This window comes from Lytechinus variegatus, chromosome 4, assembly GCF_018143015.1.
Source record: "Lytechinus variegatus isolate NC3 chromosome 4, Lvar_3.0, whole genome shotgun sequence".
NCBI classification, from domain to species: Eukaryota; Metazoa; Echinodermata; class Echinoidea; order Temnopleuroida; family Toxopneustidae; genus Lytechinus; species Lytechinus variegatus.
This window is the reverse complement of record NC_054743.1, coordinates 32,901,386-32,924,827: the sequence shown is the minus strand read 5'-3', so window position 1 is coordinate 32,924,827 and position 23,442 is coordinate 32,901,386. Positions and strand designations below refer to the sequence as shown.

Here is a 23,442-nt window from a genome sequence, read left to right as displayed (position 1 = left end):
TTCCAGTATTAAAGGGAAAAATAAGGGATTTTTATCAAAATATACCTAAAATCAGGGGAAAATGCTTAAAATGAGGGGAAAATAAGGGAATTTTGATTTGCCCAAAAGTCGAAAGCAGGATGGTCAGTCAGACTCTGTTATATTTTGTTGCATATCAAAACAACAGGCCATTGCATGACTGGATATGATGGTACTAATTTGCTTTACATTTTTGTTTTTATACTGAAAAATACATGGAATTCACTGCAACAACTTAAAAAACATGCAAAAATTGGAATGGGTTTAAATAATTATCAGGGAATTTTAAACTTTATCAGGGAATTTTGATTTCTTGGAAAGCTGGGAACCCTGGTTTAATTGTACTGTGCAAATCCTTTTTTTCTCACTTTGCTGTATTTTGTGTGATTATGTGTACACATGTCTTTCACTTTGAAGATTATTTGGTTTTTTTTATGCCAAATGCCTCAAATTTATGTCAGGCTGTTTGTTATCCCCTTGATATAACTGATTAGATTGCTGTATTACAAATGGAAAGCTGCCAACTTCAGTTCATGTACTTTGATGTAAATATTGAATACGCATTCTTCAGTGTCCTGTCTCAGAATTCACTGTCTTCAATCTAATTTTCAGATATGCACCCCAACCGGTGCTAGAACTTGAGAGCCCAGTTGACTTTGGCACTGTGGTTCGCAACAGCAAGGTATTAAGCAAGGAGATATCTCTCTACAACCATGGCTCTTTGTCTGGCATGTTCAAGATCAAATACTCTGGCAGTGAACCGTTCACAATATTTCCATTGCAAGGCATCGTCAAACCCAAGTCTGTTCAGACAATTAAGGTAAGTTAAAATTTGATAAAATTTCATGAAGCAAGTTTGGATGATTTTCACTGACAAATTTGTTCCGATTCAATTAGGTACAAGGGGTTACATTAGATGTTCTCCATAACTTCTATGTTTTGTTCAATTATTCTATGTATATTTCTTACGCTTTGCTTAAATTAGAGAGTATTGCTATGTGAAGTCATTGTTTTATTTAAATCAGTAGCACATTAGCTGTATTTATCTTACTAGGAATAATAATGAAGGGAAATGTGGTTATTACAACTGTTCAATATAACAGTTATGACATTGTGAAAGATTAGAACATGTAAAAATATGATTATCATCTTCATCTTTTTATTTCAATGTTTTATTCTGCATTGCGCTATAGCAGTGAAAGTCATTTCAAACATTTCATTTATTTCCAAAATTGTTCTTTTCAGATTGAATTTGTTTCCAAGAAGAGTGGGAAATTGAATGAAGAAGCGGAGTAAGTATTTCCTTTGATAGCTTCTAGTTCTATGACTTAGATAATTAAATCATTTTATGAATTTCCTCTGCACTGTTCGAATAAGAGTAGGTGGAAACCCTGGTGCAGTGGTTCACCTGCATTACCCAACCAATTATCGGGAGGAGAGACCTGCGTGTCACAGATCTGTGTGCGCACCCTTCTTGGCGACCCAGATTGGCTGGCTCCTCCAATGCGCCTTTGAATATCTGACAGATATATGGCGCTATACAAATGCTGTGCATCATCATCATCACAACAAAACAGTGGGTCCAAAGGAAAGATGCATTTCAAATATGAAAAATATAAAAAAAAATCATGCAGCTTTTCCACAGCCCCATTATCTTGTCGTATAATTATGGAGATTAGCGATGAAAAGACACTTTGCATGATTCAATTGGGGATAGATTGGCCTCCAACTTTGATAAGGTACACTGAAACACAATCTATATGTTGATATAATGTTCGATTAACTTTTTAGAGAAGTATGACTAACAACTCTTGCATTCTGAAGTTTATAGAGAAAGGACACCTCATTTTATTCAGTTGCCAAATTACTAATTTTGTTTTCATTGTATCCTCTAAATTTATGTGCAATTTGCCTGGTTAGGTAGTCTTAAGGCCACCGCACACCTTACGACCCGACCGGTCGCTGACTGGCTTGCGACTGGGTGAGGGGAGATGTGACGTCACAGCTCTTGTCAGCTTGAGCGTCGCAGACCGGTCAGAGACAAGTCGCAAGGAAAATCGGAAGGATTTGACATGTCGAATCCTTATGACTGGATCGCAAGCTCAATCCAGCCAATCAGACAGCAGAGTTGCATAACGCGTATTATGATAAACAACGCGCATACGCAGTAGTAAGCGCAATTTCTCAGATGCTACGCCAAAAAGCAAAAAGCGCATGCGTGAGTCGCAGATCGGATCACAAGGTGTGCGGTGTTGAGGCTTATGACTGCCTTGCGATTCATCTCCCCTCACCCAGTCGCAAGCCAGTCGGCGACCGGTCGGGTCGTAAGGTGTGCGGTGGCCTTAAGAGCCTGAATCCTATCTAGGCCGGGGTATTTTGGGAGTTCATATAGCCGTCGACCACGCGATCGCGCCGAAAATTGGCATGCTGGTTGCCTGAGACATAATCTACAACATTGTGTAGTAATTTTTTCATGCGAATCGCTATTAAGTGATTATGCTAATTTATGCGTAATTAGTATGCAAAATCATACTTTTTCCTCTAACTCCCTAAATAAAGCTCCAAATGTACTAATTTTTGGTATAGAAACTCTTTGTGGTGTTCTTAGCAAGTGTACATGAAAACAATTGCGATATCAAATCATTTTCTTATGTATTTTATTGTTTTTTGCAATTTATGTATTTCTTTGTTTTTTGACCTTTTGTTTTTCATTGTTTTTTCAATGAAATTTGTTGGGGACTCTTCTGTGATCATAAAAAGCATAAAATAAATACATTTAGACCAGCAAAACTAAAAATAATCATACATTTATGACTTTTGGTTGAAAACACAATTTGCATTGACTTTGTACTCAAAATCACGTTTTTGAGCAATTTTCGGTCTGACATGTACTTATATGATGTTGCATAATTTCGGAACCACGTACCCGGGTGACGCAAAGTTGGTCTCAAAAGTTGCGCAAGACTTGAAAGTAAAAAGTCAGTGAGTGGCGCGGCCAAAAAAGTTTGCACGGCGAAAATATTGCGCGATTTGTTGAGGCCCCCCCCCCCCCGGCCTAGACAGGGTTTAGACTGAGTCCATTGTAGTCTGTTATATGTCATCTGTATAATTTCTTCAAAAGTCACAATTCCTTGAATCCCATTCCATCTCCTCTTCAGTGTGACCCTCGAAGCTCAAGATGCTACAACCCTCAAACTGAAAGCCAATGTTGTGGATAGATGCCTTGAGCTGATAGACCCCCGGTCTGGTGATAACATCCAATGTGTGCCCTTTGGATCCACTTACTATGGCACGGATAAGACGAGACTGGCCTATCTCTACAACAATGGTCCTGATCCTATCAACTTTGTGACAGTTCTGCAGGAAGATGCTTTGGGTACTGAAGCTGTAAGTTGAACATTTTTAATGAAATATTTTGTATTATATTTTTCGTTTTTTCCACTATAATGCCATTTTTATTGGGTCATTGATTCTTTACATGTATTTCATTTGCTTTGTTTGTTTTCCTTCTCTTGTTCATTACTGTGCCTCTTTGTGTAATGAAATAAGAAAAGTAGATATATCTTGGAGCTCAGATAGCAGTATGAATAGTTTTTTGTGAATTACAAACAGATTCTTGTAATTTCAATGGTTGTATGTCAATGTTGCTGTGTTTGCAGTTGGTAGGTATAGAGGGACAAGTTGATGCATTTGGAAATCTTTCTCTATAAATTTGTCTGTAAGTCATTCTACAACTTTAGTACATCATGCAAATGATGCGTCATATTTGTTAATCTTATGAAGAATCTTAATGGAAAACCCTTGAAATTTGAAGAAAATGTTGAAAGCATGGGATATAGCAGTGCCATTAGTTTGTCATTTATTCTGCATTGTATTCACAGGGGACTGACCTCACCAAGACCACTGTGGCCACCCTGGCCACCAAAGGTTTGGACAAGGTCAAAGCCAACACCTGCCCGGTCAGTACACTGGTCAAGACCCTACCCAACCAGGGGCAGCTAAGACCTTACGAGAAATGCCCTCTCTACTTCCGCTTCAGCCCCCGATATGACTCATCCAGCCAAGGTTGGAAGGGAACGTCTAGCCCACCACCAAGGCAGGACTTTGCCCTCTACATGAACATCACGGTTGTAGGAAGCAGTAGTGGCTTCGGTGATGGCGAGAAGAGCGATAATTGCAGAGAGAATGAAGGTATTGCTTTGTATTCAAATTTGTATGTGTTCCTTTTTATATAAGCCTACAATATCATTACAAGTATTATTTCAGAAATTTTTGGTCAAGTATTTAGTAAAAGATATGAAAATAGTCAGGAGTCAGAATTAAATCTATTTGCTTTGAGAATCGCAAAATCACAGGGCTACTAAACCTTGCATTAACTGGAAAAGATCTTTGCTAATGTATCTTCATGTAGTTTTATCATGACGATGCATTTAATGATTTATTTTTTTTTTTTAAAGTTGTAAAAAGATTTTCAAGTTACAATAGCAGTATTTTACTCAAAGAAAAGATACATGTCTTGTACTTCAATATCAACTTCTTCTTTTTTTGACAAATTGTTGCAGCTCATTGCTTGCTTTACAAATTACTTATGCTCATCAACTGCTTTAGGTGAAAACAAGTGCTTGTAATATCTTCTTCTGCCTTGTTATCTTTCCATGGCTACCTTAATACCATGTTTCATTTGTATCTGTTTGGCCCGTACGTAGTAACCACATTGGAAGTCGCCATCACAGGCACAGCACTACCAGTCCTGCTTAGTCTGTCTCCGCAGACCCATCTTGACTTTGGTGAATGTTCCCAAGGAGAGCACATTGATACACTCTGCAGTCTGAGCAATGAGTCTACCATCCTACCGGTCTCGTTCGTCTTCCAGCCGGTGGCGCAGTTCTCTGTCGTTCCTTCCTTTGGCAAGCTCAAACCAGGAGAGGCGCAGGATATCATCTTCTCATTCAAACCAAACCAGTATGGCTCCTTCAAAAAACAACAGGTATGCTATCAATTACAGTAATGTACACCTTTCTGTATCTATCTTTTCCTTTATACTTGTCACTTCTTAAAATGTGTTTTTTATTATCGTTGCATTATAATGTGGTTGTAAAGGTTGTCTAAAATGGAATAAGATATGTGCTAACTTATACAATCAAGTCTGTACCAACCATGTGTTTTCAAAATCATGTAATCACATTTTGCCCCCTTTGCAAAGCTTAAAGCTTGTGTATAGTTTTGGTAAATCCACCAAAATGCACCTATCACTATTCCAATTCATTGCTAGCTAATATGAATGGATATGCCCTATAACAGTTATGATGTGGAGGATATGAAATGAAAATGTGTTTTACAGGATAAATTTTGCGATTTTACATGGAAATTTAACTTGATCGGGTCACCCGATCAAATTAAAATATCTGTGTGTCTTTGTCTTTCATTTAAATCCTATTCCAAATCATGGAATGGGCTGAAACTTTCAAGATATGTTCTTTGTCTGTAACTTTTGGATATCTAATCACTAAATTTATAAGATAAGTGCTTGAATGCCCATTTTTTAAATTTAAAACAAGCATCGCCGAGAGAGGGCGCTATATATCCAAGATTTGAATATTTGAAATTTTCTCAGAGAAGTTCAGTTGGAAAAATATCTAACGGTCTCTACGCTTCAGTAAGACTGTCATATTAAAGGATATTCGATTATCAATCACATTATTAACCCTTTACCAAAGCTATACACAGGCTTTAAATTAAAGTATACTACAAAATGAAAATAAGCAAATTTTGCTTTACTCTGTTGGTTAATTTTGCAATATTTAGAAGTTGTGTTACATCATGTGCATTGATGAATCCCAACAATCCATTTTCCATCAGAAATGTAAATTCTAACTTCTTTTTAGTCTTTATCTTTGGTGATCTTTGGTGGAGCATTGTGACCCAGTGAATAAGTCTTCTGACTTTGATGAGGGTCGTGGGTTCGAATCCCAGCCATGGCGTAATTTCCTTCAGCAAGAAATTTATCCACATCATGCTGCACTCGACCCAGGTGAGGTGAATGGGTACCCGGCAGGATTAATTCCTTGAAATGCATGAGCGCTGAAAGGCAGCTCGAGCTAAAGCAGGGATAATAATAATAACAACTCCCCTCCGAATAGAAAATTTTTAGATAGATAGTGCTATATAAATGCCTATTATTAGTAGAAGTAGTAGTATTAACCAAATATATGGCTCCAATTTAAAATGCTGTTAATCACCATCACTTCATGCCCAATCATTTCAGATGATTGATGTATTGGGATCACTGGCTGATGAAAGCGAAGGTGAAAATGGATGGATCCAACCCAGTAATACCATCCAGGCCTCCATTCACAATCTACATGTATCTCTCAAAGGAACGTGCAATGCTGTATTCAAGAAGAAAGAACCAAAATTCAATCCAGGTATGTTGAGTATTATGTGCTAATATGAAAAGTAATAAATGAATGAATGACAAACTACAGACTGATTGATCATAAATATCAACAAAAAGAAACAGAAAAAGAAACCTTGCTGAAGGAACATATTAAAAATCACTTCTCTAGCATTAAGAAAATAAAGAGAGTTCTTTCTAGGGAAAAAATGATTACTTCTTTAATTTACTGTTTATTTCATGAACTTTATCATATTTTTTTTATTTAATTTATTAAATCAAATATTGAAAATCATAAAGCCTGTGATGTTTTATTTTTTAAGTAGTAAATTTTTTTTCCAAACTTTTATCATTACTTTCTTTGAAAACAGGAAAGTTTTCTGTTTTCAGGAAATGTTGATGAGGGATTGTACATTCATATCCATGTATCGAGTGATGAATTTTGATAGGCTCTTCAGTTTGCATCACATTTCATTGTAATAGTTACTAGTGAGCGAGCAGTCTAGGTTTTGACCATATGAAATCTGACCTTCTTCTGAGTAGAGTGGATATGAATGAAATGTGGAATCTTGTCTTCATGAAATTAATATGATGTAAGCACCCTGCATACAACATTCTTAGGTAGTTAATTTCAGCTGAAGAATGATGCCCAGGTGTGTCCGTTTTATGTTTCACTCAAGGCTTTTGTTTTGGAAATATTTGTTGAGTATATGTCATGAAAGGTATTTCCTGTGTTGTACCTTGCATGGCCATGTAAATTACATTTTTGAAAGTCACCTTGATGAGGGAATTTGTCATCTGCTTATCCAGTGTTGGAAGAAAAAAGAAATGTTACCCTGCTCCTTTATTTTGCTAAATTCAAATATAGTAAAATAGATGAGTTATCACACTTTTATCTTATCATGACATTACAATTATAATAATAAAAGTGTGATAACTCATCTATTTTATTACAATGTATTCGAATTTAACAAAAGAAGGGAGCATATTAATGAAATGTTTTCTCCCAACATTAGATATTGATGACAAAGTTGCTCATTAAGTTCATTTTTCAAATGCATTGATATTATCATTTCATCTGCTATTACACAGACACCAAATTAATTTGTAACACTTAATGTATGTCACTTAAAAGTTGACAATTTTTGTTAAGAGATTGATAGAGAAAATGTTAAGTGTATTGAATTGAACTTTAATGCACATATCATTTATGGTAGCGCGCAACACTGTCACTGGTCCGACGGTCCCAGACCGGTAAAAATTGCTGTCGAGCCAGTAACTTTTCAGGAAAACCTGATTTACTGGTCCGACATGGCCAGTGAGATTATGTCTGATAGAAAATATAATTTCTCTTTTGTAAATTATAAAAATGGCTCTGGTATCTCATTGAATGACTCTTCTGAATTATGTTGTTTGTGTGTTTGTTTTTGGGGGGTAACAATAAGCAATAAAAGGCAGCAAAATAAACTTAAGTTTCAAAGTCTTTTTATATTTTTCTTTATTTGGGGGGACCTGTATATTTTAGGTTCTGTCCAGTTAAAAATTGAAAAACTAGGTATATGCTTGTCCAACATGATCAGGTTGGACCAGGGTTAGTGTGGGCCATGTTAAATTAAGGCCTTTTTGAAATAAACTAATCTTACTTACTTGAACCTTTCCAGGAATCACCCCACTTGTGGTAGGAGAAGTCGGTCAGTTCATTGATGTGAAAGTGAACGAGGCAGAGGCCTACGACCCAAGGGCGGCCATGTTAGGATCCACAAGAACTAAAGGTCTTCATGCTACCAAGTCTGCTGGTCATGTGAGAGACAGCGAGGCCCTCGTAGCCTATCCCAACGACAGGGCCAGGAGTGTGCGGCCGAGTTACAGGAGGGAACAGTACAAGTGAGCAAACCCGACTTTTGAAAGTTACATAGTGTAATGTGTATTCTTGTTTGATTTTTCATTTGATTTGACTTTAACTAAGTCTGAGTCATAAGGCTCCCGTCATTACCTGTGTTTGTGGTTCTGTTGTAAAAATTAAGCCCTGAAACAGTTGTTCATGCTTTAAAGCAAAAATGAACAGGGACAGAATGTACAGGTGATCTCAAACACATCTGAATTTTATTCCATATACTACATAATGAACATTACCATTAATCTCCCTGGCAGCAAAAGTTGAATCATGATTTATCAATCCTAGACACTTTTAAAGTGCCTGCATGAATTAGTCCTATATTTTCTAGTTGGGTCCTGTTTATCCATGTGAACTATGTGAAATACAACACGCATCAAAGTTCAAGATTTCTGTAATGGTAACCAACCAATGTCTTAAACCGTTTGTGTAACACTGTCCAGGACCATCTTTACTAAGACAGACAGACACACTTATGTGGATCCCGACTATGCCTACGATGAAGAGGAGCTAGCGGACGTCATGGCTCACAAGAACAAGTACAATGATTACTTGAAAGAGAACAGAGAGAAGAGAGTCAACAAACTAAAAGCAAAGTAAGTTCGTAAAGTAATAATGATATTTATTTTCAATTTTAGTGTGGTTATTTTTTTCATGTTTCCCAAGATGTCAGATAAGATAGGAAAACACTAATGATGAAATATGATTTTTTCAAATCCATATGAATAATACAATGGGTGATATCAAGTATGGTGTTCGGTGTTGGTGTTGAGACCGTAAAAAGGCTGCTGAACCGAGCCCCAACAGTTCATCAACACCAACACCGAACTTGAAATCACGATTTCCCCAATCCCTGGGGGTTAGTGAATAGGGAAATTGCATGTAGATCGCAACACCAGCTGTGATGCTCGGTTCAGCAGATGACATTCAACACCAGAGCTCAACACAAACCACCGGAAATACATCATATTTTTCGATGTCAATCCCAACACCAGCGTGATTTCAAGTATAGTGTTGTAGCTGGTGTTGGTGTTGTCCCAACACCAACACCAGATTTCAACACCTTACTTGAAATCACCCAATGGTATTTACAAATGAAGAGGCACATTGCAGACACATATAGGAAGTTGGAGTATCAAGGTATCACTTCTAGTGAGAACAGTTCATTTTCTTTGAGATTGATTCAGCTCCCTGAGGTATAAATGTTTGTTGCAAATTTAATGCTTGAATCAGGTGTTTTATTCAGAATCATTAAGTTACGTAGTTCAGTGAAACATTTTCTAGAGCTTCATCATATGTTTGGTGTTTGAATATAGACATCATATGCCATTATGACTTATATCAATGGCAAGTAGGAATGGATTTAGTATAAATTTGACAGGAGTACTGCTGCAGTAGTTTGCTGTGTTATCCAATGAAAACGGATATTTGAAAATTGCAGAAATGTGTCTTCTGTTGATTGTAGCTCTGATAATAATCTTGTTTGTTTTCCCCTCAGAGAATTTAAAGAACTGAACAACAAGACTGAGATTGGTATAAAGCCTGCTTCTGGTCTCCGCCCTCCTAAACTCAATGCTGATGAAGTCAATGAGAAACCCAAACGTAAGTTTGCAAATATTCCTTTGCTTAGTATTTTTGTCTTTACTTTATACTTGGGTTTATGAAAAAAAATCCACAAAACTTTGTTCTTGAATCAATTAGGTATTATTGAGAAGTTAAGGTATAGGGCGGAATGTCTTTCAAATATTTTTTAGGCTTTTTTGATCCAAGTCAAACAAAGTAACAAAATTATTATTTCATCTTTTTGTTTTTTTGTTATGCATTGAATTATCAGTATTCCATTTTGTTGTTAAAGTTGTCTTTTTATTTGCTTTATGCATACATTTATGCATGTTTCAGGCGAAACGATCTTCCAAGTTATGTTGTTGGTTTTTTGTAATTGTCATATTCTACTAGAAATCTTTTAATTTTTCACAAAATCTAACATGGGCCATCATTTGATTTTATCCCCTAGCTGCTCCGTTTGAAGAGAATGGACCTTATGACATGCTGAGCTCTAAGAAACTGAGTGAGAGAGAGACCACATCTGTCAAACAACCTAGTACCGGTGGGCTCAATGCTGTACCTATGACCTCACAGGAGAAATCTGACTGCAAGAAGATCTTGTCTCCGCAACAACTATACCAAGTAGTCATTGGTGAGTTGTGTCTTTGTTACATCATTTTACCAGACACTGAATTACCGTTTCATACAGTCATTACACTGTGCATTTATGATAATGCAATTTCAAGGTTTCAATTTCAAACTCAAGGTAGAAAAATAATAGTCATTTTAAATTCAGTTTTAATAATGATAAAGAATTAATGGGAGAGTTGGTTATTTCATTATTTATAACAGCCTTAAATCATTGAATTAGTTCTTACAAATGTAATTGCATTTAGAATTTTAAACGGCATTTCTTTCTTTGTATTACACCAGGACCACCAACCATTGATTTCAAAGAAGTATGCCTGAAATCGACCAGTGTTAAACAGATGAACATTGTCAATAATCTGGATCAGTTTGTTCATGTAGTTGTAGAGGTAAGTTTATATATTTTTTAATTGTAATTCACATCTTTTTGTTTTTTGTCTGCAAGTGATAAAAAGCCATTTTCTCTTTTCTTATCCCAAAAAGGAATAACTTATTGACTTCCCTTCAAATGTAGATTATGTCAAATATATATTTTTTTTTATGAATGGATTTATGAATTTCCTTCATTTATAGTGTAATATTTCCTATCACTAAATAGAATCGTTTTTCTACTCCATTTTTTCTCACCATTTTATCTTTGAACCTCAACTACTTGTAATTTACTATTTTTTGTGGAAAGGACAGCCCTGGCTACATTTTTCCAGCCACGGCCTTGTCTAAGTCATGTGTGCAAGCCTATTGAAGAGAATTTCTTCGAAAAGTTTTTTAGAACTCTTAGCCTCGACTCTTGATGTGATCTGCTTGTAAGAATTATTTTTGAAGCTGCATATCGATGTCTTTATCCATCCATTTAGGAGCTTATAGATACTTGTCTCAAACAATTTACATGTCCGTAATAAGATGTGTCTTTGGATTTTCTTTTATTTGTATATCAAAGCAATGAAGCATTGATCTGGTATTACCTTTGATTTTGTTTTTCTAGATTGACTGTCGTGAGCTGAGACAGACTAGCCCTCTCTCTCAGGTGGTGCCACCAAACTGCAAGGCAGAACTTCCTCTTATCTTTGAGTCCAACAACAAAGGAAAGTTTACAAGGTAAAGTATCTACTTCCGGTTGATGCATTTCATAATTAATGTGCGCAAGTTGTGCTCTTATTTTGGCGACGTCACTCCTTTGCTTTAATCCTGAGATATTGGTTGACAACCGTGTACTCAACACCATTCATTAATCAGTGATTCCCTTTCAAAGTGATTACAAACCTCATTTAAACATGACAGTTTCCATGGGATCTTATTGGTAGTTGTAATATAAATCATCATTCTTCTCCGTGCTTGATATTCATTGTCCAATTAAATATTTTTCAGTCGTTCAATTCGCATCTCAGTGTGTGCTATCTCGAAAAAAGTTGTTGACCTGTGATGTATATTAGGCCTCTCATGATGAGCATTCATGTCTCATATTTAGGATGAAACGTACAGATTGTAACTACATGTAATCCTGATTTTAACTTGTTAGAAAGAGTAGCATTAATTTATGTCTTGATGAACTTGCAAAATTTCATGAGTGAAATAGATATATTATCAGGGGCCTGTTGCAGAAAAAGTTGCAATCAAAAGCAACTTTAAAAGTCATGCGCAACTTGGATTTTCAACCAATTAACAGTACGCATTTGGGATTTGCGATTGATTTTTTACTTGCGTTTAAACGCAACTCTTTCTGCAATGGACCCCAGATGGCTGCAGTTTCTTGTGTTAAAAATTTGACATAATTTTTCATTTTAGTATACAGATTTTTCAGAAATGTGATAATCTATTAATAAATTTCTATATTGTGCTTTGTACATCAGACAACATCTCCAAGTGTTGTACAGATATACATATTTATTATTACCCCAGCTGTTGGATTCTTGCTTGCCATCACACAATCCATGTTTCTCTACTACTAAATTTATATGTATGACCTCTGCAGATCGTATTCATTTTTTTTTCTACATTAAATGCTCATGAAACCTCAATAGCCAGATGTAACAATAACAATTTGTTTTTGTATAGGAACGTGAAGTACACCATCAACGGCCACCACCGCGAACACGTGACTGTGTATGCTGATGTAGTACCTGTTGCGTTAGCGCTGTCCACGGACGTGCTGAAACTAACACCTACACCAGGAATGCCGGCTGAAGCAGGTAGGAAGATCGGTGGTTACTTGGGTTCGTGGGAGTGGGAGAGCAGAGGAGGGGGAGGCAGAGAGCAGGGGCAGGGGAGCAAAGAAGGGGAGGGTAGACTGACAGAGGGTGCAGGAGAATAGACAATGAGACAAAGTCTGACCTCTGGGACCTTTCATGATGTATCCAGAAATATCTAATATATCATTTTCACTCACTTCCTCATACATGAGCAAAGGTTTAAGTTGATCTGTCCAATGGCTAATTAGTTATCATGAGACCGTAAACGTTTCAGACAACCCCAGAACTTAGTGCCTCTGACAACAACCTTGTGGATGAAGGCATTAACAATTGACAGCTATTCTGAAGTAACGTGTCCCGAAAATCTAATCAATCATTTTCACTCACTTACCCATACATTAGCTAAGTTTGAAGTTGATTATCCTAGTGGGAAAAGGCATATAAATTGCAAGTAATGCAGTAAATCCACTTGAATTTGATTTATGTGTCTGAATAAACCAAGACTTGTGAAAGTATATTTAGTTGTCCCTATTTGCTATGTGTACTCATCTCTCAGGTTTGCGAGATGTAATCCGTCTAGAGAACAAGAGGAATTACCCTGCTGAGTTTACATGGCAACCTATCCTGGGGGAGAGAGGGACAGCATTCTCTATCAGACCAGCTACAGGTACGGAATTGATGATTATTTTCATGGTGTTGATTATTTTCCATGATTTCCAAGTAAGGAAGCAAGGGGGTGTTTCACAAAGATTTAAGTATGACATAGAGTCGTGCTTAAATGCCAACTCGTACATGACATGCAACGAGCAATCTTATTGATCAATACACAGCAGTGCGCTTCCTCTTGGTATGATCTGACCAATACGGTGATGCCTTTTATACTGCACGCAACTAGAAATTTAAGTGCGACCCTTACATACTTAAATCTTTGTGAAGCACCCCCCAGGTTACCAAAAGTCAAAGGTCCTCTCCAAGGGACCTGGAAGAGACAGCATTCTGTATGAGATCAGCTTTACATATATGTAACTGAAAATTAACCCATCTTGGTTGATAATACTAGTACCTAATTGCTAAGAAAGCTCACATTCTTCTGAATACTTGTAAGTAACTTGAGTATTAACTACTGAGGGACCTGAGAGTTACAACATTTTTTTCTATGAGACCTGAGCCCTGTCTTACAAAGAGTTACGATTATGAAAATCCATAAATGTCACAATTTACTTTTGCAGGAAATTTACTCAAGGTCTTTTGCAAGCAAAGAAAAGCACTCTGAACTTGCAAAAAAAGGATGAGTGCATGAATATATAGCATATCTAGAAAATATTTTGAACCGACATGCATTTTTGTTTTTGATGTTGCTGGCTTTCCATAGTTGCAATTAATCAGATCAATCAGAACTCTTTGTAAGATGGGGCCCAGCTACAAGTTTGTAACCCCAAATTGTGTTTTGATGGTGGTTATTTCACGAGATTTGGTAAGAAAGCATGAATGCTTGTTCATGAGGTTGCTTTCTTCGCTGAAATCAAGTAAATCAGAGATTTACATTTCCTTTGGTGGATGGAATTGATAAATTAGTTCTAAATATCTTGTGGTAATGATTGTTTCTTTTGTAGGTACCGTAGAAGCGTTCAAGGATCTTGAATGTGAGGTAGTCTTTCATCCATCCTACCATGCCCCAGAAGAAGGGGTCTTCGCTCTACAGGTTCACGGTGGAGAAACCAAGAAACTCAGCTGTCTAGCTGATGTAAGTCTGACTTTCATTTCCCAACACATCTGTTTATTCATGAAGAATTTTAAACAATCTCTCCTGTTCATCTTGGACAAAATTATATGAATTTTGACGATGCACTGAAGTGATGCATACTTGAATCACTACAAACAGAACATTAAAACTTATGCATTGATTTTGCTGTGTAAAAGTAAATGCCAACCCCTTGAAGACTGGATACCTGAAAGAAAAGCTGTTGATATGTCATTGAATAATAAACATAAGAATACTCATTGTAGATGCAAAAACTTGTAACTTTAAAACATAGTGCAATAACCTACACATCAGTCATTGACCTTATTATAAACAATCATTAAATTTCATAAACCTTGTATTTTCTAATTTTCAGACTATTTTTATATTGTATGTGATTTAACCCTTTGCACGCTGATGTTGCAATTTGGCACATTCGTACAATTAAATTCAACAATCGTAATAATTAGCTTTCTCCACTGACTTCATATTAGAGAAGCTAATAAATGGCAAAAGTTCTTGGACAACATCTAATAATTATTTGTATAATTGGTGCAATATGAAAATCTTGAAAACAACATGAAAACAATTGTCAATATTCCCCCAAGATTAATTCAGAGTGCAAAGAGTTAAATGTTTAAATCTTGAAGTGACCCAGGTGATGTTTTTTGGAGAGGAGAGTGTTTTATAAACCTTGCATTTTCTAATTTCAGTCAAGTTGTATATTTTACATGTATATGATAAAAATGTTTTGTTTTTATTTGTGATACATATTAGCTTGGTGTGACTCAAGTGATGTTTATGGAGAGGAGAGTGTTGTTTGGTCAAGTTCCACTTCATCTTACTACGACTAGGACAGCTGTACTTCACAACAGCAGCATCAACCATGCATACTTTCAGGTCAGTACCACTAAACCAGATAACTTTGCTAACAATCAGTGAATATTTTCACCTCATCTTCTTGCAGTTTTGTGGCCAATGACATGTGATAATCACTTTATTATGTGAGGCAAGTGCGAAATGTACAGTCCATCCCATGATATTTGTTTGTCATGATATTCTTTCCACTCTATGCGATGTACAACGGTAGAAAAACCCAAATGGTATTAAGTTCCTTGTGAAGGCTAATGGTAGTATGGCTTCAAATAATATTCATCTGCTACCTCTTGACAAAAAGTCATAATGAAATCAGTACATATTAAAGGGGAAGTTCACCCTGACAGAAAGTTTATTGTAAAAATAGCAAAAAAAATAAAAAAAAATATTGCTGAAGGTTTGAGAAAAATTCATCAAATAATTAGAAATTTATTAGAATTTCAATTATTTTATTTGTGAGGTCATATGCGAGCAGCATTCCTACATGGCGAATGGTAAAAAATCAATGAAATGTCATTTTCTCAGAAAATTGAAAATGGTTTTCACTGTACCTTTTGTATATCAATAGATAAATCATTTCACACCCGATCATGAATAGAAAACAAAATTAAGTCATCAGGAACCATACACAATTTGAAATTCATGCATTTTATATTACATAACACACGGGGCAGCTGATCGTTTATGACGTCACAAATCCAAAACTTTGAACTCTAATAACTTTCTTACTCTTTAACAGATTTTCCTCAAACCTTCATCAATATTTTTTAATATTTTTTCTGCTATTTTTATCACAAAGAATTCTTCAGGGTGAACTTCCCCTTTAACTGTTGAATTACTTTAGATACTTGCTTATAAAGTAAAGACAGCCATTGGCCTTGTATATTTCAAACTCACCTATATTTCAAAGTCACCACAATTCATGTGGCACACTTCTCCCATCAGGTGGTAGACCCCAATCCGGTCCCAGGCTTGAACGTATCCCCCATCCAGGGCGTGGTAACGTGGGGTGGGACAACCGAGCTCAAGATTCACCTCACTCCCAGTGCTGTGATGAAGTTTGATACCAGACTAGAGGTTGCTATCAGGGGATGGAAGACCATTGATCTAAGGATGGGTGGGACCGTCGAACCTCCTCTTGTTGATATTGACATGGTAAGCATTTTTTTCTTCTGCTTTTAATGTAGCCATGGCAGGTGTGAGCATTCCAACTCCGCGCAAATAAATCGGGATTTAGTGAAAAATAAAGCTGTTCATGTTGTCCTTGCCTCTTACAGTATATGCTTCTGGGGTGTCTACACTCTTGAACTTAACACATTTAGAAGTCTTGATTTAGCAGGTGAAAGTCCTGTTTAATATCATGTAGAATTACTTGTAGAGTACATATCAAGCACAATTAAATAAGCAATGTCAGTATATTGAAATAAGCATTTATTCATAAACTTTTGAAAACTTTCGATAGTATTTATGATTTTCTGTTAATTTGGTAAGTTTGTCCTGTTGAAATATATTCTTTTCATTAGGAAAGGGCATTTATTTCATGAGAATTGATTGATATGACACTGTATTGTTATCGAAATGGCATATTTACATTTTATTGACTTTCTCTCACAGCCATCTTTCCAGCTTGGAGGAGTATACTGTGGATCTAGTTTGACTGTTCCCTTTAAGATTGTGAATCGAGTGAGAACCAGAGCCAAGGTAGTCTTTGACCTGTCTCGCTTCAGGGATTTCTCGCTCAGATTCGATGCAGACGTCATGGAAGGTACAACATTCTTCTCTAAACCAAAATACTGTTATCAATTTATTGAAAATTAAAAAATATCTGGAAATGTTATGGTGATAATAATATTCCACTTTCATATGGCACTCAACATATTGGAACAATGTCTCATAGCACTTCATAGATATATTATTACTTTTGACCTAAAAATATAATTCTGCCATTAGTGATATATCTCCTCGAATGCTATCAAAATATGGATTTACTCGATTTAGATTATCTTATTATTATGCCTTTATAAAAGACACTTAGTGCTTACATAATGTCTTCTACCATACTTATGCTGATGACATACAGCTTTACTTAACATTTGATCCTAAGGTTTGCAGTGTAGATGAAGCGAAGAAGACTCTTTGTGCTTGTGTCACAGACATCTGTAGTTGGATGACTCATAACAGACTTAGACTCAATGAAGGAAAGACTGAATTTCTTGTCATAGGTTCAAGTCATAACCTTCGTTCCCTTAGTGATGTTAGCCTTGGTATTGGTTCTGCTACTATTGTATCATCCAAATCTGTTAGAAACCTTGGTGCTTACTTAGATTGTAACATGAATATGTTAGAACAAGTTAATAAATTATGTAAATCTGTCAGATTCCATCTAAGAAACATATTGCAGATAAGAAAGTACATAACTGAAGAAACCTGCCACAGTGCTGTTCGTTGTCATATTTTGTCCAGATTAGATTACTGTAACAGCCTATTAACATCTGTTCCCCAAGTGTATTTGAAGTGCTTAAAAAGTTTGCAAAACTGGGCAGCCTGTATTATCTTTAGGGTGGACCAACGTCATGATCCTGGCCTTTTACTTAAATCTCTTCATTGGCTCCCTGTAAAGAAGAGAATTGTCTTTAAATTACTTCTTTTTGTCTTCAAAGCATTTAATAACCAGATGCCAAAATATATCAAAGATAGCCTTGCTTCCCATAGACCAACTCGTCCTAATCTCTGTTCGTCTAAAGACCCATATTTGCTTGCCATACCCAAAACTCATACAAAAACAGGTGATCGCACATTTAGTGTTACTGCTTCTAAAGAATGGAACAACATACCCAATTTCATTAAATCATCAAACTCTTCAGATCAATTCAAGAAACTTCTAAAAACATACCTCTTTTCAGATTAATTTCTTTTGAATGTATTTTTATTGTAATTATTATGTACTCTTGTTTTAAACTCGTTTGTAAACGCTGTGATATAGTTAGCTATGGAGAGCGTACTAAATGCTAGTTATTATTATTATTACATCAAGGCATTCCTCCTAAAAGATTTGACTCTGACTTTCGATAAGGTGCCAAAAGTACTTGAGTAAAAATTATACTTGTTTTGTTTTGTATGTACATCCTATTGTTGAAATTTTGGGATGGTTATACATATAGACCAAATCTCCATTCTTGTTATCAGTTTTACTCTCTTTTCTCCTCTGCAGAATCTGAAGACACCATGAATCCTGGTGTATTCAAGGTCACTGTCGGCGGTGAACAGAAAATCGACTGCGAGCTCCGGTTCAAACCCACCGAGGTGGCCTCCTATGACTTTGTCATGCCCGTCAGCATCAACCAGACAGAGGCTCCGACCCCCGATGGCACCCCCTTCCCACCCACCCCGGCCCCTTCCTCCAAGAGCATCCAGCACATCATCGCACCACGTCCGGTGATAGTGGCGGTGTCCACACCCAAGAGAAGGATCATAGCCACAGCCCTGAGGCAGCCTCTGCAGGTGTCGACCACAGAGCTGTCCTTTACGCTACCTTCGGGCTACCTGGAAATGGGTATGTTAAATGTTCTTCCCACACTTGCGATCTTTAACCAGTTGGATGCTAAGTCCTGAGATTATCTAGGCTTTGTACAGGGACCATACGGTTCCACTAGGCAATGGGTTAATATAACCATGAGGACTTCTAGAACTGGGTGATCCTGAACAAAGCATGTAGTAGTCGTGATTTTCACTAGTCAATGGGCGAAGATATTCAATATGCATTTGATTGATTAAAGATATATGCAATATGGTTTGCCATACACCTGTGATAGATACATGTATCAATTGGTTGTGTGTTATTGGCACTGAGAGTGAAATTTACAGTTTGTACTATCTAATATTTTACATTTATTTATCATCAGTGATATTGATGACTGATTATAAGCTCACTCATTTTTCTATGACAGTTGCTGCTTATCATTCTCTACAAAACCCACTTGAAATTATCAATATTCAAAGTCTTCTTATGGTCAGATATCCTCCTGTTCATTAAGTTTCAAAGTTTGTACTTTGTATGAAAATGTAGCACTATTTGTATTTATCTCCTTATGGATTAATATGATTGTACATAGCGCCGTGGGCATCATGACTTGCAGACGTGTGCGCTCAAGGAGAATCTACCATTATTACCATTGTTATTATCATCATCATCATCATCATCATTATTTTTTTTTGTATGGCAAAGCAAAGACCAAAGAGCATCATCTCTCTCCGCGCCATCAACATCAGCGCTTCCTACCCGGTTGACTCCCACTGTTTAACCAAAGAAGAAGTGATTGTAAAATGATAAGTCAAGGCTTTTAATTGTATCAAACCAGTACTCACTTTCTTATCCTATCTCCAATATCACAGGTCTATCAGGAACTGTCCAACAAGGCCAGTCCATCATGTTGGTCAACAACAGCGCTAAGAGACTGGATTGGTCGCTGGACCTCCGGTCATGCGGCAAGGCCATGGAAGAGGGCATCTTCCGCTTCGTCCGATCCAACGGAGTACCCTTCCTGACCTTTGAGAAAGGTCGTCAGGAGGTCAAAGAGGGTCTGGATCCAGGAGAGGTTTACACCATGGGGTGCATGTTCTGCCCTGGTACGATGGCCATTTTTTATATTTCTTAAATCAAATACTGTAATCTCAAAAAATTTATTCAATGATTCATTTATTTCCAAACTCAAAGGACAAGTCCACCCCAATAAAAAGTTAATTTGAATAAAAAGAGAAAAATCCAGCAATCATAACACTGAAAATTTCATCAAAATTGGATGTAACATAAGAAAGTTCAGGCCATTTTAAGTTTCGCTTAATTTCACAAAACAGTTATGTGCCCATCCAGGTCAGTATGCAAATGGGCGAACTGATGACATCACTCACTCATTATTTCTTTTGTATTTTATTATGTGAAATATGAAATTTTCTCCTCTTTGTCCTGTTAAAGAAAGTTTTATTTTTCCCTGAACTTGTTAATTTACCGTTGTTTAACGTTTTATGGTTCAGTCAAGTTGGTCCTTATTATAAAATCTGTAAAAATAAAAATAATGTATAATTCAAACAATAAAAAATAAAAGAAAAAGTGAGTGAGGGACATCGTTGATTCTTTCATTTGCATGTGACTAAATATGCTTATAACTATTTCATAAAAATAAGCTAAACCTTAAACTGTCACATCTTTCTTATTTTACATCCGATTTTGATAAAATTTTCAGCATTATGCTTGTCTGATTTTTCTTTGTGGATCCATATCAACATTTTTTGATGTGGACTCGACCTTTAAAAAAGCACAAGAAAATACACCATAATATATTATGAGCATCAGCATATTCATTGGATATGTGGTAAGGTGTAAAAAACCCTTGGCTTGTCAGAAATGATAACTAGACGTTCATTGTTAAGAGAACTTGGCATTTACATTCAGAGACCAGCTATGCGTGAGATTTTCTGTGAATCTGAGTGAGATCACAGACATTGTGTACAATGTATATGGGGATAGGCTGTGATAATTGCATGAGACAGAGATTTGAGGGGATGGCATAATAATAATGCAGGAGACTTGGTAGCTCTGTACATTACATAGATCATATACAAAATTATATTAAATAAGGTAAAGAATAACAGCTATATAAAGAAAAGAAGAAATTACATGAAGGAAAGGGGAGCAAGTAATGCAAGTTTATAAAATTGCAAGATATTACACTGGTCTTCAAGATGACCATTGATAAATTTTTTAATGTTGCAAAGATTTACAATTTATCTTTGTCAGCTACAGGAAATGAAATGCAGGGTCTCAGGGTGAAATTACCCCAAAATCTCAACCAAAGGCTTGTTAAAAACCTACATAAAAAGAACCTCTGAAATTTCTATAGCATCTAATTTAGACTCTAATACAATGTACAAAATTTGGCTGACAAGCCAAAAATGAATGCAATATCATATCAATTGGAACCAGTTATGACCAGTTAAATTAGTTGGAACCGGTTATAACCAGTAAAAACCAATTGAGATTTCAAATGATATTTTTGTTCTCCCCCGCAGAGGAACCTGGTGAGTTCCAGGCCAAGATCCCTATCATCTTGGATGGAGCCACAGACAGACCTTACCAGTATATCAATCTACATGGTATCCTCAAATCACCTCAGCTGACCTTCGACCCCTTGGCCATCGTGCTGACCCCTGTGCCACTCTCCACCAAGGTGTCTGCAGACTTCACCATCAGGGCGGCTGGATTTAGAAAGTAAGTCTGCCTTTCTTATGACCACCGCGCACCTTACGACCTGACTGGTCGGCGACTGGCTTGCGCTGAGTGAGGGGAGATGAATCGCAAGGCAGTCATAAGCCTCGACACCGCACACCTTGCGATCCGATCTGCGACTCACGCATGCGCTTTTTGCTTTTTGGCATAGCATCTGAGAAATTGCGCTTACTACTGCGTATGCGCGTTGTTTATCATAATACGCGTTATGCAAGTCTGCTGTCTGATTGGCTGGAGGTTGGATTGAGCTTGCGATCCAGTCATAAGGATTCGACATGTCAAATCCTTCCGATTTTCCTTGCGACTTGTCTCTGACCGGTCTGCGACGCTCAAGCTGACAAGAGCTGTGACGTCACATCTCCCCTCACCCAGTCGCAAGCCAGTCGGCGACCGGTCGGGTCGTAAGGTGTGCGGTGGCCTTTACACTTAACATTATTTGAGTTCTAGTCCTGCAGAATTGCAAGGGTTTATTGTTTTAGTTGCTTTATGCACCAAGCGTTCGTTAGTAACTGAAATGTAATTTCTTTGAATGAATGGAATTTCTGCATGATTGTATTGAAAATTGGCTTGATGAAATAGAATGCCTTTAAGCTAATGCAAAGGAATTAACAGAAAGGGTTGTAATATTTCAAGTTTTTGTGAAGTAGAATTTTTTAATCTTCACAGAGATCCCAGGTATCTGAAAATACCATAAAACTAACAAAATATCCTTTAATCTATGAATCTATCTTTATCTTGTGTTTAGAAATTGTTTTATGCATTTGGATTATGTTTCTACATCTGTTGTGATTAATAAATTTTTTAACTTAGTTTTAATTAAAACAAGTGATCTCTAAAGTGATATCTAACATTTAAACACTGTATGTAAATCTATTTTCAAACTGCAATCGTTTGAAATTTTGTCAGTGAAGATTGTATGAAATTAAGCTTTGCCACTGCAAAATGCAAATGAAAACCTCTACAATTCAAATTGAATCCTATTCAATCCAATTCATCCATGTTACAGGGAGACAGTCATCGATGTTGAACTGCCTGAGGTCGAAGTAGATGACGGCAGCAAGGTCTCCGTCTTGAGTGTGACCTTCCCAGACGGTCAAACCATTCAACCTTGTAGTGCTGATGAAGGTCATAAAGAACCTTATGTCCTCAAGTGCAAGGTGACCTTCTGCTCACCCAAACCAGTGTCCTTCACCATGCCTATCAAGTTTGTGGACTCTGTCGGTAGCAGGTAGGTGATGTCAAGTGCCATTGAGTCAATCTGGACTCCTGTGGGCCGTTTCATAAAGCTGTTCGTAAGAGCAACTTCAAAGATAAATTCCAGTTCTGGTGACGATTTCAAAATGACTTTTTACAGAATCTAATATAATGACCTCCCAAGTGTCTGTTTGTATGAATAAAAAATATGTGCTGAAGGATTCTGGAAGAAATTGTGTAATGGCTGAGAAATAAGCAAAATAAGCGTGGTTTCAGTCACTTTCGTCTGGTCTTTATTCCAGCAATAATAATACACTGTCCCACTTGTGCCTATCTGTGTTGGCGATCTTCATTGTGATCGTATTTCAGCTTAGATTTTATGATTTCACAAAGTTCAGTTTATGTAACTGTACCAGATCTAGATTCACGATGATATAGTCATACTTAACCTTGGTTTTACAGACTTTCTCACAAAATTAGTGTTTTATTGCAATTACTTTCATTTACCTTTAAGAACGACTGGTGATCCTATCTTACGCGCTAAATAATCACCAATGAACATTGAATGGTGAATATCATTAACAGAAGAAAGGGTCAACAGACGTTCTTAAAGTCGCTCTTATCTTACAAACAATTGTATGAGACACCCACCATGGACAAACA

General features: G+C 36.7%; 1 protein-coding gene across 1 annotated transcript in view; it reads left to right on the top strand.

Annotated features, from left to right (window-relative positions):
- The window catches only part of LOC121413871 (cilia- and flagella-associated protein 47-like), a 71,346-nt gene that overhangs the window by 11,386 nt on the left and 36,518 nt on the right, over positions 1–23,442 (top strand). Inside the window, exons 3-24 of the mRNA XM_041606848.1 lie at positions 631–838; positions 1,264–1,310; positions 3,177–3,405; positions 3,900–4,209; positions 4,725–5,005; positions 6,284–6,443; positions 8,074–8,296; positions 8,750–8,902; positions 9,805–9,908; positions 10,321–10,503; positions 10,785–10,888; positions 11,482–11,594; positions 12,552–12,685; positions 13,242–13,352; positions 14,299–14,429; positions 15,204–15,326; positions 16,248–16,457; positions 16,917–17,067; positions 18,514–18,855; positions 19,695–19,928; positions 21,369–21,567; positions 22,592–22,813. Of these exons, the coding sequence (XP_041462782.1) occupies positions 631–838; positions 1,264–1,310; positions 3,177–3,405; positions 3,900–4,209; positions 4,725–5,005; positions 6,284–6,443; positions 8,074–8,296; positions 8,750–8,902; positions 9,805–9,908; positions 10,321–10,503; positions 10,785–10,888; positions 11,482–11,594; positions 12,552–12,685; positions 13,242–13,352; positions 14,299–14,429; positions 15,204–15,326; positions 16,248–16,457; positions 16,917–17,067; positions 18,514–18,855; positions 19,695–19,928; positions 21,369–21,567; positions 22,592–22,813 (3,972 nt within the window). The remainder of the gene's footprint in view (positions 1–630; positions 839–1,263; positions 1,311–3,176; positions 3,406–3,899; positions 4,210–4,724; positions 5,006–6,283; positions 6,444–8,073; positions 8,297–8,749; positions 8,903–9,804; positions 9,909–10,320; positions 10,504–10,784; positions 10,889–11,481; positions 11,595–12,551; positions 12,686–13,241; positions 13,353–14,298; positions 14,430–15,203; positions 15,327–16,247; positions 16,458–16,916; positions 17,068–18,513; positions 18,856–19,694; positions 19,929–21,368; positions 21,568–22,591; positions 22,814–23,442) is intronic.